General features: G+C 38.0%; 1 protein-coding gene across 9 annotated transcripts in view; it reads left to right on the top strand.

Moving 5' to 3' along the window:
* NFIB (nuclear factor I B) overlaps window positions 1–16860 on the top strand; it is a 183012-nt gene that overhangs the window by 120694 nt on the left and 45458 nt on the right. For all 9 annotated transcript variants that reach the window (XM_032206062.1, XM_032206057.1, XM_032206056.1 and 6 more), the window contains exons 5-6: window positions 754–874; window positions 3851–3969. In XM_032206062.1, coding sequence (XP_032061953.1) covers window positions 754–874; window positions 3851–3969 — 240 coding nt within the window. The remainder of the gene's footprint in view (window positions 1–753; window positions 875–3850; window positions 3970–16860) is intronic.

Raw genomic sequence — 16860 nt, 5'->3', positions numbered from 1 at the left:
GTGGTTTCTGTGGGATTTCTTACCATGCATTTGTTTAACCTCAAGCCGCAACAGTGTTGTACTTTAACTGTCAGGAAAAATAAATGCCTTCAGATATATTACACAACATGCAATTATTCTTTTAAGTGCCAAAGGTAGTTAAAATGCACAATTCACAGACAGGGAACAAAGGTAAGTATACCACAACATGTAACATATAATTTATTCTTGAAATGCTAAAATGTATGGTTCACAGGCGCTATAGGGAGAACTGAGTAAATGTGTGTTTGTGTGTAGGTGTATATATGCAGAGAAGTATCTAAGGCTCTGGATAAAAGAAAAAGGGACATGGTACAACGTGTGTCCCCAGGTTTGTTCTTTCCAGTTATTTTATTTATTTCACAAAGACTGTTAGCTCTCTGTATAAGCCCTTCCTTACTCACTGTAAAAGTCCATCTTCAGAAGTTTTAACTTTGTGCCATTGTTTATATTATCTTCACATTGATGATTACAGGTTGTCTGCTATAAAACAATCATATACAACACATGCATTATATATGCATAACTTCTTAAGGATTTCTAGGGACTGGGGAAGGTAATTCATTTTTTAGATAGATAAACATTGATAAAACTTGTCTGTACTTGGTTTCTGCAACAGGCAGAAAATTAGAAACATGTAGCAACATCTTGATTTTTTTCCTGGTGTTAAAAATGAAAAGATGGCTAAAAAGATAGACAAAAATCTCTGACTCTTTATAATGATATGTTTTTCAGCACCTATAACCCAAGGAACTGGAGTGAACTTCCCAATTGGAGAACTTCCGAGCCAGCCATATTACCATGATATGAATTCGGGTGTAAATCTACAGAGGTCCTTATCCTCTCCACCAAGCAGGTAAAAAACTTGAAAAAGGTACTACTGTGAAACAGAGTGGGACAAGCAGTACACAAATACTGTAAACAGCCAATATTTTATGAGTTTCCTCTGATTTTGTGAGGTAGGCTACTTATGCAGGTTAACATAAGTTATGTAGAGATATATATGTTAAAAATAGTCATTTGAAGTGGCATTTATTACATATAATTGCTGTTGATATTAAAGATGACAGCAGCTTGTGACACTAAATCATCTGCCAAGAGAAGAGTTACATATCTTGGCGCTGCTGCTGAGCTGAAGGCATGTTGAGCAGCCTGGCACTGGCCAGAAGTGCTTGGTGCCACCAGGTGGTTTCAGGCACAAAGGCCACCTTTGAAGGCTTGGACTTCTGTCCTGAAAGCTGTGTTGTGACAGATACTGCTTCTAGTGAAAAGGGCATTAGGGTAGGTACATAAAGCAAAGGGAGTCAAATACAAAGGTGTCTGTATCCTTAAGCATCACCCCAGCTCATGAAAGTGTGTTTCCTGCCTCACAAGATGTGTGTCCCAGCATAGTGGGGATGAGGACGAGCATGTGAGATTGTCACAGGCATTCTGATTTTTCTTAGCGATCTCAGTGTTTGTTCTGAGAAACCCACTTCTTCCTTGCTTCAGCATATATCCTTCTGACACTGAGAAGAACAGAGTTCCTTACCTCAGGAACAGCTGGCAGACCCACAGAGGTGAAGAAACTGGTCTGCCCTCCTCTTGGCTCCCAGATAATTTACTGTCCACCCCCTGGGGCTCCCTGTTTGTCTGAAGCTGTTTGCTACGAAATCAAGTACTGCAGGATTGCTCACAGAATCACAGAATCGTGGAATGGCTTGGGTTGGAAGGGACTTTAAAGACTACCCAGTTCCAGCCCCCCTGCTGTGGGCAAGGACACCCTCCACTACACCAGGTTGCTCAAAGCCCTATCCAGCCTGGCCTTGGATGTTTTCAGGGATGGGGCATCCACAGCTTCTCTGGGCAGCCTGTTTCAGTGTTCCAGTACCTCACCACCCTCTGAGTGAAGAATAATTTCTCCTTGTATCTGTTCTAAATCTACTTCTACTTTTTTTTTTTTTTTTTTTTTTTTTGGTTAAAGCCATTACTTTTCATATCTCTACACTCCCAGACAAAGTCCCTCCCCAGATCTCCTGTACACTCCTTTAGGTACTGGAAGGCGGCTATCAGGTCTCCCCAGAGCCTTCTCTTCTTGAGGTCGATCAATCCCAACTCCCTCACCCTGTCTTTGTAGGAAAGGTGCTCCAGCTATCATCTTCATGGCTCCCTCTGGACTTGCTGGACTTGGTGAGGGGTCTGGAGAACAAGTCTTATGAGAAGCGGCTGAGGGAGCTGGGGTTGTTCAGCCTGGAGAAAAGGTGGCTCAGGGGCGACCGTATCGCTCTCTATAGGTACATTAAAGGAGGCTGTAGTGAGGTGGGGACTGGTCTATTCTCCCACATGCCTGGTGACAGGACAAGGGGGAGTGGGCTAAAGTTGTGCCAGAGTAGGTTTAGGCTGGATCTTAGGAAGAACTTCTTTACCGAAAGGGTTGTTAGGCATTGGAATAGGCTGCCCAGGGAAGTGGTTGGGTCACCATCCCTGGAGGTCTTTAAAAGACATTTAGATGTAGAGCTTAGTGATATGGTTTAGTGAAGGACTTGTTAGTGTTAGGTCAGAGGTTGGACTCAGTGATCTTGGAGGTCTCTTCCAACCTAGATGATTCTGTGATTCTGCTCTAATACTTTCATATTCTTCTTGTGCTGGGGGCCCCGGAGCTGAATGCAGTGTTCCAGGTGGGGTCTCATGAGAGCAGAGCAGAGTGGGAGAAACACCTCCCTCAACCTGCTAGCCACAGTAAGGTTAGGTCACACTAGATCATCTCCTAGGTTTCTGCACTCCAAGGACTCTGGAACTGTCTGTGCAGTGGGACAGGACAGAAGGACTGTCACAAGACTGAGGTGCAATTCCAGCAGTGCCTGTTGCTTCTGAGTTATTGAGCTCATATTCTGCCATTTAATTCCATTGTCATTGTATTTTCACCTAGTACATTTAAAAAAATATTGATTCTCAGAGTGTATAATGATGATAATGATAAAATAGAAGAAGAAGAAGAAGAAGAAGAAGAAGAAGAAGAAGAAGAAGAAGAAGAAGAAGAAGAAGAAGAAGATCAGAAAAACAAGAAGAACAAGAAGAACAAGAAGAACAAGAAGGAGGACGAGGAGGAGAAGACCATTAAATCTTTCATTCTGGTTTTCTTTGACAGTCTACATAGCAATATCAGTATGTACATATATTGTTACAAAGAACCTTGAATTCCCTTTACTTTATGGAAGCACTAACTCTTTTTATATAGTGACATGAAATGTGAGCCTTTTGTTTTCAATTATATTCATCTAAAATGAAAAGTCTTTCTTTCAAGTTATACCTCTTTGAAAAGCTTAGGATTTTGACCTGGTAGAATACAGTGAACTACATTTTTTCCCTTACTAGCACACACAGAAAGGTTTCTGGTTTACCTTGACTTTGTTAGTTAATCTTTTCCAGGACTTTCCATTGCTTCTATGGTTTCTGTGCAGATTTAAAATTCTCATGATATACAACCTTTCATTGGTAGGTTACAGGAACTGTTTTTGTTGTTGTTGTTTTATTTTTGTTTTTGTTTTGTTTTCTTTTCTTTCATTTTGTCAGATGAATTCTGGTAGAATTAGAACAATTATGTCTTTTATATGTTACATAATCATCTCTGAGGTATTGTCGTGTGAAAAAATCAAGCACATACCTGAATTACATATTATTACATAACATGTTCTATGGCAGTTAGCAAAAGATCTAAAATCTGCTTTTTTTGTGCTTTATATGCCTGAATTGCTTTTTATCAATTTTCTTGTTGTTGTTAAAATCTAAATAGCTTATATAACACTACTAGCTGCATATCATTCTCACGACCAAATCTTACATTACTTAACAGCAAAAGGCCCAAAACTATCTCCATAGATGAGAATATGGAGCCAAGCCCGACAGGAGACTTTTATCCCTCTCCAAATTCACCAGCTGCGGGGAGTCGGACATGGCATGAAAGAGATCAAGGTGAGTAGTATGGGACTGTTTTACCTCCAAGTATATTCAAATATACAATAAATCTCTGCATCCATCTTACTATTACTGCAATAAAGTAATGGGTTTTTAGAATAATTATTATTTTTTCTGTGAAATATGTGTACTTGCTGGTTTTGTAAATGTAGTATAAACAAACACAGAATTTTTCCATCTGGTGTTTGCCTTGTCTATTGTTTGTGAAGATGTGTTATAAGTGAGGTACTTGATACTGTGTAAGCTGTAATCATCCCAACAGGATTTTGATTAAAACAATTTAAGTGAGGAACAAAACATCTCCATACAGTGGTTAATACAGTAGTAGTCTATTCAGTTTTTGTTTTACCATGATGCAGACTTCTGTATGTGTGTTTTGTCTACACTCTGTGACTCAGGATAGGTCCAGTAGGCCCCCAAGAAGCCCCAGCATATCTCTGGGGGACTATATCCATATGCTAAAGGGTGTTGATAAATCCTGTGCTGTGTGTTGGGTTATCAGAAGTGAGGAACATGTTTGTTCAGAGATGAAAATGATGACTGTCAAAACAGTAAAGTGAACTGTCATAACACTCACTTATAAAGCTTGCTGCTTTATAAACCTTGATGTCAGTGTCTTTCCCATCACCTTTGTGATGTGAAAACTTATTTAAACTTACATGTATCTGAACACTGTACTGGTTAATGTATCCTGTGGCTGAGATGCTGTAGCTCTTTGGACAATCTGTGAAAATGTGCATCACAGTATGTAAAAGTGAAATAGAGAAGATATGCAGCTGCTTCCTTTGCCGATCTTCTGTTGTTTGCCCTCCTTTTCATCATGCTAACTTTTGGTCTCAGTTCTTCAGTGCAGATCAATCCTTCGGGCTTCCCTCATTTTTGTATTGATTTCGGCCTTTGGTTGGTTGTTTGTTTTATTTTTAGGTTATTGTTGAGATTTCTCTTACATCTATGTGTGCAAGGTAGCATGTGCTCAGTATTTGATTTAGTTGCTTTTTATTTTCACATTTTGGTTACAGTTGGTCCACTTTTAATATGCTTCTTCCTACTCTGACCTGCGTTCTCATCACTAGGCTGTTATTCTCACACAGTTTGCTTGTCTTTTTTATCCTTCTTCTTCTTCTCTTTTTTTTTTTTTTCTTCCATGATTTTTATTTTCCTTTTGGAGGTTCTTTCTTACTTTTAGCTGTTTGCAGCATTCACTGTTGAATTTTGAAAAAAATCTTGCCTATAGCTGGGAATAGCTAAACTTAAGAACAACAAAACAGCAGATTTGTCGGCTAGAGTGTTTTCTCCTTGTGCAAGATATTCTCCTCCTTCACTGAAGTATTCTCTGCATATCCCACTTGTGAAGTGGTATCCCTTTGTGCTTCTGCATGAGCTGTAGGAATTTCCAAGAAGTGCAGTGGTGCATGGACAGCTGACGGAGCATTTCACAGATGATATCTATGGTTCCTCTTCTCAACTGTTTTTTAGCTCTAAGATCATTTTGCTTGCACATAACTTTGCTCTGTGAATGCTGAATTTGTTCACTTTTACCTGCTTGTTTCATTTTGCATTTATCAGCAGTGAACAATGTTATTGTTCAGTTTGCTTAAGTGTATTTATAATGAACCTTTACTTAATTTCTGTGACAGTGGGTAGCTAGATTTCTGGACTGAAACAACCTTTGACTCTATGTTTACAAAGACAAGTGGGAAAAAAAGCACTTCAGGCAGTGTATATTATTTTTGCTCACTCAAATTTACATTCCTTACTGAGTGTCCTCTTCTGCAGTACTGCTGGGCATAGTGGAACTTTATCAGATCCCTGGTAGTGAGGTTGTCTTAGAGGCAATATGAGTGTCTTCCATTCCTGTGAAGGCACAGGTAGGCCACTGTCCAGTCTGAAAAAGATCATACTGAAGGAAACATAAACATTTTTGTTTTTTGTTTGGCTCCAGACAGTTTCTGAGGTTATCCTACTGCTCCAGGAAACATCGTAAAATAGTTCAAAATACCTACCCTTGGTAACTGGTCTCATGTGTAGTAGGCATGGAGCAGCAACTGGTATATTTCTTCTATTTCCAGTATGACAGATGCTTGATACTGTTCTGATGATAGCACATATCTGTGTAAAGCTCCTTTCACAGTCAGAGGTTTTATCAGAGTATGACATTTGTGAAAACTTACATTCTGTTTTCCTATGCCTGTTAGTGCAAAGAAAATTTTGGAGGGGTTCCCTAGGCCAGAGAATTCACTGGTACTTCCTCCTTTTCTCCCAAGGAAGGAGGGAGATCTCCATTTCATTTGAAGCTAGGCATAAATGAAAAAAAAAGAAGACATTTGGAACTATAATTGTGATCAACCCATGTCAATTGGGGATGTAGTCCCAAAAGACACTTTTTCCAGGCATCCCATAAAGGTCATCAACACTAGAAAAAGAAATTGAGCCACACATGTAGTACCTACAAATGATAATATGCAGAGCTATTGTGGTTTTGGGTCAATAGCTTCTGTTTCACTGTAATGCAATGTTAACTTTTCTAGGAGAAATAAAATCAGAAACACTATTAATTGTGGAATGCTTTGGGTGGGAAGGAATATTAAAGATTATCTAATTCGACCCCCCCTGCCATGGGCAGGGATACCTTCCACTACTACAAGTTGCTCATAGCCCCATCTAACCTGGCCTTGAACACTTCCAGGGGTGGGGTATCCACTCTGGCCAACCTGTGCCAGTGCTTCACCACCCTAGCAGTAAAGAATTTCTTCCTAATATCCAATGTAAATCTATCTTTTTTATTATTTTATTATTATTATTATTATTTTAGTTTAAAGCCATTACTCTATGACTACATTCCCTGATACTAAGCAACAACATTATTGATTTCAGTTTCATTGTCTTTGTTTTGAATGTGATGGAAAAAAGCATCTAACTTCTGACTTGAAATAAATGTCATTTTTTCATAGAAATAGAAATTAAATGTATTTTCATAGAAAGAGAAATTAAATAGATTTGAAAGATTCTTCTATCATGAAAGCTATACATATCTTTATTTAGCTGCATTTGTAAAATAGCAGAAACGACATTACAGTGATAGTTTGGAACAGGAGATAGTGTCAGCAAGGGAGTAGTAGGTAGCTGAACCAGGCTGGCATAGTGTAGTTGAATTATGAGTTTCATTTGGTATCTAAGAGTAATCTAACATTTTGATAGTCAGAAAGAAAAGCACAAAGCTTAATGGATACCATGGAAATATAATGAGATTAAAAATATGGCAGATGAAAATTTGCAGTGGTGTGGAAAAGATCAAACTTTTACTGCTGTGAAAAATAAATATCATACAGTTCAGTAGGTAAGTAAACATCAGAAGAGGTGACTATAAAAGCGATTCTCATAGAATCCTCATAGTTTCTACAACTCCTCTAATGTGTAGGTATGGATCATGAAGTGTAGGCACATGACCACCATTTATGGTTGGGCCAGCATGTGGCATTTGTGAAACTAAGAAAAAGAAATATAACCAAACAAAATCTTCCTCAGACCACAGTCTACTATCAGTTGTAGAACTTCAGACTTTGTCCTTTTGCTTTTAACAGTCTTCTTCCTGGCATACTACTTCCATAGGTGTTCTGATAGGTTTTCCAGATGTATTTCTCAGAAAATTTTAGGAGAGGTGGCTGTTTGAAAACTAAATTCTGAGCAGAAATTAATAAGCATATCAAAACAAACAAACAAACAAAAAAAAACTATAGATGGTGTAAGGGTGGTCAAAGCCAATCCATAAAGGATTATGAGCTTAATTTCCCCAAGCTCTAGTATTGCTACGTATGCCATTATCATAGAATCATAGAATGTTTTGAGTTGGAAGGGACCCTCCAGGGTCATTGAATCCAACTCCTGCTTCCACACAGGACCACCCAAAAATAAGAGCATGTGTCTGTGAGCATTGTCCAAACACTTACTGAACTTTGGCAGGCTTCATGCAGTGACCACTGCCCTGGGAGCCTGTCCCAGTGCCCAACCACCCTCTGGGTGCAGAACCCTTCCCTAACCCCCAGCCTGACCCTCCCCTGTCCCAGCTCCATGCCGTTCCCTCGGGTCCCATCCCTGTCCCCAGAGAGCAGAGCTCAGCGCCTCCCCTCATGAGGGAGCTGCAGGCCACCATGAGGCCTCCCCTCAGCCTGCTCTGCTCTGGGCTGAGCAAACTAAGTGAATTCATGCGCTCCTTACATGTCTTGCCTACCAGATCCTTCACTGTCTTTGTAGCTCTCCTTTTGGACCCTATCTAACAGTTTTATGCCTTTCTTATATTCCGGTGCCCCAAACTGCACACGTACTTGAGGACAGGCTGCATGAGCGCAGAGCAGGACAGTCCCTTCCCTTGACTGTCTCACCGTGCCATGCCTGATGCACCCCAGGATAAGGTTGGTCCTCCTGGCTGCCAGGGCACACTGCTGGCTCATGTTCAACTTCTTGTTGACCAAAACCCCCAGATCCCTTTCTGTGGCACTACTCTCCAGATTCTTATTCCCTAGTCTGCACATGTAGCCGGGTTTCCCCTCCCCAGGTGCAGAATCTAGCAGTTGCTCTTATTAAAGTTCATAATGTTGGTGGTAGTCCAGCTGTCCAACTTGTCAAGATCTCTCTTCTAGGCCTCTCTGTCCCCGAAGGAGTTCACAGCTCCTCACCATTTATAGTCATATACAAACTTACTCACTAGACTTCAAGGTCCTACAGCCATATAATTTATGAAAATATTACAGAGAACTGGCCCTAAAATGGAGCCATAGGAAACCCCACAAGTGAGTGGTCACCAGCTTTATCTAACCCTTTGAGCCTAACCCATTTTTATGTTATTCTCAAATAAAGACATTAAAATACTTAACCAAAATCAGTTTTAAAAATAAATTCTAATTTGTAGTTATTAAAGCGAGATTATAGCTACTAATGGAAGAAAACAAAAGCTTATCGAGATTATAGCTACTAATGGAAGAAAACAAAAGCTTATGAAGTCATTATACTGTCTTGGAGTTTTACTAAAATGATTTGCAAAAGTTCAAAATATTTAAAAATATTTTAAAGTATGTATATAACCACAAAAATATGTATTACAGTTTCAAAACCTGATTTAAACAGATTATCATGAATTTATAATCTGTTGGTTTTGAATTTATATACATTTAATCATGATGGGAATATTTTGTAGTTTGTGCCATTCTTTTTGCTCATTAAAATACTTTAAATATAATTATTTTGCATGATTTTTTTGAAATTTTTGAGGTCTTCCCTCAGAGCAAGCAGGCAGACTTATAACTGCAAAGATTTATCCCAAACCTTTTGTCTATTAGCTTTCCAAGTAACTAATCATCCTTCAAAAATGTCACAGAATCACAGAATCACAGAATTTCTAGGTTGGAAGAGACCTCAAGATCATCGAGTCCAACCTCTGACCTAACAGTAACAGTCCCCACTAAACCATTTCCCTAAGCTCTACATCTAAACGTCTTTTGAAGACTTCCAGGGATGGTGACTCCACCACTTCCCTGGACAGCCTGTTCCAATGCCTCACAACCCTTTCAGTGAAGAAGTTCTTCCTAACATCTAACCTAAAACTCCCCTGGCTCAACTTAAGCCCATTCCCCCTCGTCCTGTCACCAGGCACGTGGGAGAACAGGCCAACCCCCACCTCGCTACAGCCTCCCTTGAGGTACCTATAAAGAGCGATAAGGTCGCCCCTGAGCCTCCTCTTCTCCAGGCTGAACAAGCCCAGCTCCCTCAGCCGCTCCTCGTAGGACTTGTTCTCCAGGCCCCTCACCAGCTTCGTCGCCCTTCTCTGCACCCGCTCAAGCACCTCGATGTCCTTCTTGTAGCGAGGGGCCCAAAACTGAACACAGTACTCGAGGTGCGGCCTCACCAGAGCTGAGTACAGGGGGATGCTCACCTCCCTAGCCCTGCTGGTCACACTGTTTCTGATACAAGCCAGGATGCCGTTGGCCTTCTTGGCCACCTGAGCACACTGCTGGCTCATATTCTGCTGACTATCCACCATCACTAAATGGTGGATCACTAAATGGTCACTTATGTCAAACCATAAGAAAGTGAACACAGTGCATTACTCAGAAATAGAAACCAAACAATGCATTTAGGAGTTTAACTTCTGTGCCTACTTTAAGATCTTGTGCAAGGCATTTGTTTTCTCACGTACCTTGTTTTTTCCAAATTAATGTCTTATTAGCATCAAAAATGTCTGGCTCATGCCTTAGCTTATTTCTACTGATTGGAAACATATCTAGATATAAACAGTAGTGTTCTGTAAATCTCTAGGCTTCCTTTTTCCAATTTATTGTTACTGAATTTTGTATGTGTATCTTTAACAAAATTCTGATTTCCTGCAACAGTGTACAAATACCTTGTGAAATAGATTGAAATTGCTGCATGGTTGAGTTTGATGAATGTTTTTGAAATTCGTACCAGGTTAAAATTATGTAGAGCAAAACCAACCAACCAAATATTAACAACAAAAAATCTCCGTCCTTGTGTGGAGGAGGAAGTTACTTAAAATATAACAAAATAAACAAACAAAAAAGTCAGAGTAAATAGGCTAAGAAGTGCTAGTATACTTCATGATTTACTAACTGATAAGGAAACAGGATAATTTTTCCTTAAGTTCCTTAAGAACTGAGCACGTTGTGCACACCTGTGGCTTCCCATCTAAAAGCTAGCTTGACAAAGTTAATTAACATAATTGCAAACACTTTCAGCTGTTGTTCTTGAGACCTGTTTTGCTGTTGTAGTGTTACAGCTCTGTGTGTTGTAAGTAGATAACAGGCACTGTCATCAATGCACACTATTGTCGTTAAAGCAGAGAGATTCGTGTGAATTTCTGTAAAAGTCAGGGGTCTAGAAATACAGAATGTCAATAGTGAATTTTAATTTTACAGTTTCTTCATCATCTCTCTCACACACCTCACCCATCTCTACCAACATTCAAGAGTCAAGCTGCCAGCATACCATTAAAACTGAAACAGCTAGACCACCTTCACCTGTTTACTGGGCAACAGCTGTTGGATCTTCTCAGGTCCCAGCACTTATTGCTGAATGTTGCTGAATGTTCCACTAGACTCTTGTCCCCTTTTTTTTTCTCCCCACCCACTGGGCACTCATTTCTCATTGGAGTCCTCCCTGATAGTCCTTTCCTTTTTGGGCCTTCTTCTCATGAACTGTCAAAGATGGATGTTCTCATTTCTGAAGTGAGGGAGCTAAAAGAGGAAGTTGTTAATGTGATCCAAGAGTTGAGAATGGTAACAGATAACCTTGGCTTTTTGGTGCCCTGTGCTGTTCATTTTTGTTTGTTTGTTTGTTTGTTTGTTTTTTCCCCAGATTCTCTTGGTCTTTCTGACGGTTAATGCTTTAGACTCAGTCTCCATCTAACAGGTGTATTCATCTTATAAAGGTTTACTTTGATGAATATCAGTTAAATGTGTTTTTGAGTTCTCAAAATTATTTTATGTCAAAGCATGTTTTAAAGTGATTTATGTCGTCAGTAACTTCTATTACACCTGCCTTTGTAATCTTTAATATTTCAAAATTTTCTTTAAACACTGTGTACACACACATCATATGTATATAAATATACATATTTATATACAACTTATGAGTCTATCTGAATTTTCTGTTTTTAACTGGTACAGTGTATGCACAGTAGTTGAATGCCGCAATGATTCATTTTCATAATGTCAATGGTTTTAACATTCTTAAAGCAAGAGGTACTTCTTATCAAGAGTAAGTTTTCAATATGTATTTCCAGAGAAAATTATTTGCTGTGTCTTTCTGTTTATAGTCAACTAACATCTATTATGTTGAGAGTGGCATCCTGGTAGCAAACAATAGTATTAATGAAGACTTGCTCAGGAGGTCACAAATTGGGCTCACCTAGTTTTTCCTGGTTACAGAACAAGATGTTAGTGATCAATGATTGTGGGCATTGTCTTCTTGAAAAATCAGTGGTTCTACCATGGTAGTTTAAAAAATGAAATGAAATGAACATATAGAGTTTACTTTTGTTTCCATAGTGTCAAGTTTACAAGAAAAACTGACAGTACTTGAAGTAAGTTAAACATTATTTTTGTAAAGATGAAGGAGCTTTTAAGAGTTATTTAATTTAAGAGATATTTTAAATTTAAAAGATAGAAAGAGAAAATAATCCTTGAACAGGACAGTAAAAACATTATCTTAAAATGAGTAAAGTAGCTTGTACATCAGGAATATTTACCACATCTGTTACTGGGTGAGAGTGTTATTATGTCCATAGTCACTACAAAAATAAAGCAATTTGTTTCCTCAGCCAAGTACAAACTGGGATGGCTTAGAAAATCAGTGGTGTACAATAAATAAATAAATAAATAAAATTATATGGATGCATTTGATCCTGGAATTTTATCAGAGATCTAGGATTTTTCTTTTAAAAAGCTTTAGACTAATTTTCAACTTGCTCATAAGTTTCTTTAAAAAAAATAAAATAAAAAGAATATTTTTGATCTTTGGATGTGGCTTTTATTTGCTTAATAAAGTAATTGGAAAAAAAAACTTAGAGGTTCTTTGTCTTTTATTTTGAAAAATATAATGTGGCAAGACCTATTAATAATATACTTATAGCTAGTATAGTCATCTGCCAGTGGAAGATGTAAATGCAAAAGGATATTTTTCATATATGAATAACACTTATTTAGTTACTGAAATTAACATTAAAATTAACATCTTAGAGCACGATTTTGTCCAGGAGCTGTTATGTGTACTTGTCCTATTCCAATGTTAGTGAATAAGAGGGTTCAGTATTAGTTTTGAAACTGCTCAGGTCCTCTGAATATCAGAAATTGCAGGTTCAGTATTATTCTGTATGATCTGGCCTATCTTTGGTTACCAAAAGAGTAGCTATTTAGAACTTTAGGAATAATACGTGTCTGCATTGTCTATTTTTCCAGTCATGGGATGTTCATGAGATTGAAAATCAGTGCACATGCAACTTTTTTTAGGCACTTGTCCTTTTTGTCTATATGTATAGAATTTTTGTTTCTGTGCTATATACATTGATAAATTTGAAAAGGTTCTTCATTTGTACTTTTAACTACTTTATTGCAAATTGTATCAAACTTGATCACAGTTGTATATGAGTTAATGATTTTATCTCAGTTCAAAACCATTCCCCAAATGGATCTATAATTAAATTAATATACCTCACCTATTAAACCATCCTAAATTTACAAATATAGACTATAATAGTTATAAAAAGGAGATGCCATAACCTAAATGGTTCTAAATTAACAACTTACCTTATATTGTTATATTTAAAATACCTCCTTAATCTTATTGCATTAGAAATTGTGAATGCTTTTCTGATTTATGCAGTTAAGGTTACGATATTTATTTCATTTGCTAGGCCAAGTTCTTTGGATTCTCAGTATTAATAGGGTTCTATAGTTCTGTATTTTTCCTTGGATTTTAGATGACTTTCTGTAGGATAATTTAATAAATGACTAAAATGTATTCTAAACTCTGTGTAATTTGTTTGGCTTTTTAATTAGATTTTCTCACAGTATCCCATAATAATCTTTTACCACAACTATCTCCTGGAATTACATCTCTTAGCAACGATTTTTAGATTTTATTTTTCTTCCCCTTCTGAAGAGAAGAAAAAAAAAAAAAAAAAAAAGTGAAGTACCTAAAGTATAGTCTAGTTACTTAAGGGTTATTTATGGCAGTACAGAGTACTTGGAGCATCATGTGAGCTTGGAAATAATAGTATATGCATTCATTATATAATATTCTATGAAGCAACGACATAGTGTGTTTGGTTTCATGCTTTTTATCTCTGTTTCCAAAGTAAGCCTTACTATTTCCAGTGCCTACTCTGTGTTTGACTGGTAGCCATGCTACTCAGCTTTGAGTTAATCCTGAATATTTCCCATATGACATTTGGTGGGCTGTGCTGGTGTAGAGGATGTTGGATAAACAGCTTGAAGTTTTGGGAAGAAGTGAGGCAGGAGGGGCGGTGGAGGTGAAGTCTGAACTCTGTTGCTGGTCCCTGTGGGTCACTGGAGAGCTGGTGGGCACAATCAAACCATAGATCAGAATTTTACTTTTCAAATGGTAGAGCACATATTTTTTAATTTCCAGGAATTGTACTGAGTTATGCTCATAAAAGGTTGGATACATGTAAGTAAATAAGGCTAGTTGCGCACAGCAATAAAAAACATCCATCAACTTGTTTGCATATAGACTTTATCTATCTGTCTGTCTGTCTATCTATCTATCTATTTATCCATCCTCTTAACATGCTTGAAGTTACAAGGGTAGGTAGATACAATCCTCCTGTCTTCTGTCTAACCTCCTTCCTGTTTAGGAAAAGAAAATCATCAGTTATTAAATACCACAGAATGTGAGGACTGGGCAGATAAACTGTTTGCAGTACTCAAGAAGTTTTATGGGTATAAGGATGAGAAAAATGACTTCTTCCATCTGAAGAGTTTCTGAACTCATGGTATTTCAGTTGGCTAAAAGTTTTCGCATGCCTTTTTTCTCTTAGGTATATCAATGTTTTTTGAGAAATGCAAAATAAAGTAGAGAATGAACAAGGAAATAATTCAATTGCCATTGGGAGGAATTTGTTCTTGTTTTGCTGTCACTTTTCTAAATTGGAATATCATTTAGTATTTTGCTCACCAGCTTGAAGTATTGAAAATAGAATTGGGAGAAATTCTAGTCTCGTTCCTCTTATTTTTTTCACTATCAATCAAGAAATACAATGTAATGAGATGGTTTAGCTGCAGTGAAATAGCACAACAACACAACAGAGTGTTAGATTTGCCTTGGGCATGGCTGCTGATAGGATAACCAGTGTCACAGTCTGATAGACTGGTTTCTGCAACATTAGAGGTGTGCCTGTAAAAATAACATTGGAGATATATAGGCTGATCTGAAGATAAGAGATTATCAAGTGTTTGTACACTGAAATGTTCTACTCTAGTATAAAATTTTCATACATAAACTGCTTTTCTACACTTCATGTAGAAACAAAAATAAAACTGAGGTTAAGTTTTTAAACTTGAAGAGAGCATCTCTCTTCAAACATTCACCCTGGTTGCTCCTCAAGTTCAGAACACTCACAGCTGCTGAGCGATATGCATACGTGTCTTCTTATAAGACTTCACTGCTTCTCATAAAAGGGAAATCACAAAAAGGGAATCTTCACACTGAGAGTTCCTAGGCGTGTCTCAGAGAGTCATTATACAGAACTGGTCATGATGATTTCTTGGTTGATTTTCCTCACAGGAAAACATTGATCATCAAAACTGATTTTTTTTTTTTTTTTTTTTAATGGAAATAAATCAATTGCTAGGATGGCTTCTCTCTGGTCCAAAATAAAACTTATAATGAGGGAGAATGAGACACTAATAAACTAATGATTTGGAAGGACACATTTCAATAACGGGAGACCCAGATACGAAGTCTAATCTCGGCCTGATGCTGAACAGGAATGCAAGCAAAGTCTTTCCAGGCATCAAGCATTTGGGATATCCAGCTGTTGAGGTCTTTTTCTCTATTTACTCACAAAAAAAGTCATGATTCCGTTTTTGTGAATAATAAGAATGAATTAAAATATCTTGATTTTTAGGATTCTAGTTTTCCATCTATCCCCAGTGCTAAGCCTTTAGAACAGACATACCAAAGCCACCTTCTTACATGAGATGTGTTTGTACTTTAGAGTCACCTAGCTGTCCATATTCTGTGTTAGGTGCCTTATTAAGACATAGAGAAATACTAAATATCTAGAATGTTAAAGAAAACTCAGCTGAGCATGTCTGAATATTGGTGATGCTGCTGTGCTTGTACAGAGTGGCTCTGCTTGTTCTTTACAGGCAGTAATGTAAAACAAAACTGTTTCTTTTGAGCACACTGGATTTGTCTTGATTCATCATTGTCTTACAACTATCCAATGTGAATTCAAAATCTTACTTAGATTTTCCTATTTTCTTCACACGAGTGTACCTACTATATGTGGTAGAAGCAGGGGAGGGTGAGTCCCAACTGTATGATGTATGTGGTGTACTCTGGCACCAGAATTAGCTCAGGTACAGCCTCTGGAAAATGATCAGTTCATTTAAAACTCTACCTTGAAGAGATGACTCTAATTGCTTGCTGCTGGTGCTATGGACTCCATAGCTTTCCTGCTTTCACTACACTTCCATAAACATTTGAACGTGGTTTTATCTTGATTTCTCTGGAGGCAATGCAACACTAATGAGTTGTAAATGATCTTAAAAGATTGCTGTCTGCAGGACTGTACCATGTAAGAGAAGACCAGTGAAAACAGGCTGTACAAAATATATCAATAAGTAGAGATAAAGAATAAATTGGATTAAAATAAATTTAATATTTGTTTATGGCTTCTTCATACCCTGCTTTTCAGCATGTTTCATGAGCAAGAAACAGGAGCTGCCATGATGTGGTATTGTACAAGAAAGCAGATCAGGCTGACCAGAAACAGGCCAGTGGATGTTTGAACTGGCCTGATTCCAGACGAGTTCTCCTAACAGGTGGCTTGCTGACTGGTGTGTCAATGTGACACTCATCCAGTGAGATGACTGGATCAAAGGCTGCTTCAGACTGAGGAAGAGGGTCTTTGCTTTGATGACAAAATTGCCAAAACTCATGTCTCATTAGTGTTTCCTAAGGTTCTGAGGAAGCAAAAACCAGTTTAATTAAAGGCTGATGTAAACAGGTTTCTGCACACATTCCCTGCAGCATTTTAGCACATTAGAATTGATCAAAATTATTGCCTTGGGCTGTCTTGAACAGATATACATCTGGAGCACCAGTTGTGCAAGCTGCTGATGAGCAGACTAC

The sequence above is a fragment of the Aythya fuligula genome, chromosome Z (genome assembly GCF_009819795.1).
Source record: "Aythya fuligula isolate bAytFul2 chromosome Z, bAytFul2.pri, whole genome shotgun sequence".
In the NCBI taxonomy this organism is placed as follows: Eukaryota; Metazoa; Chordata; class Aves; order Anseriformes; family Anatidae; genus Aythya; species Aythya fuligula.
This window is presented reverse-complemented; position numbering and strand designations above follow the sequence as displayed.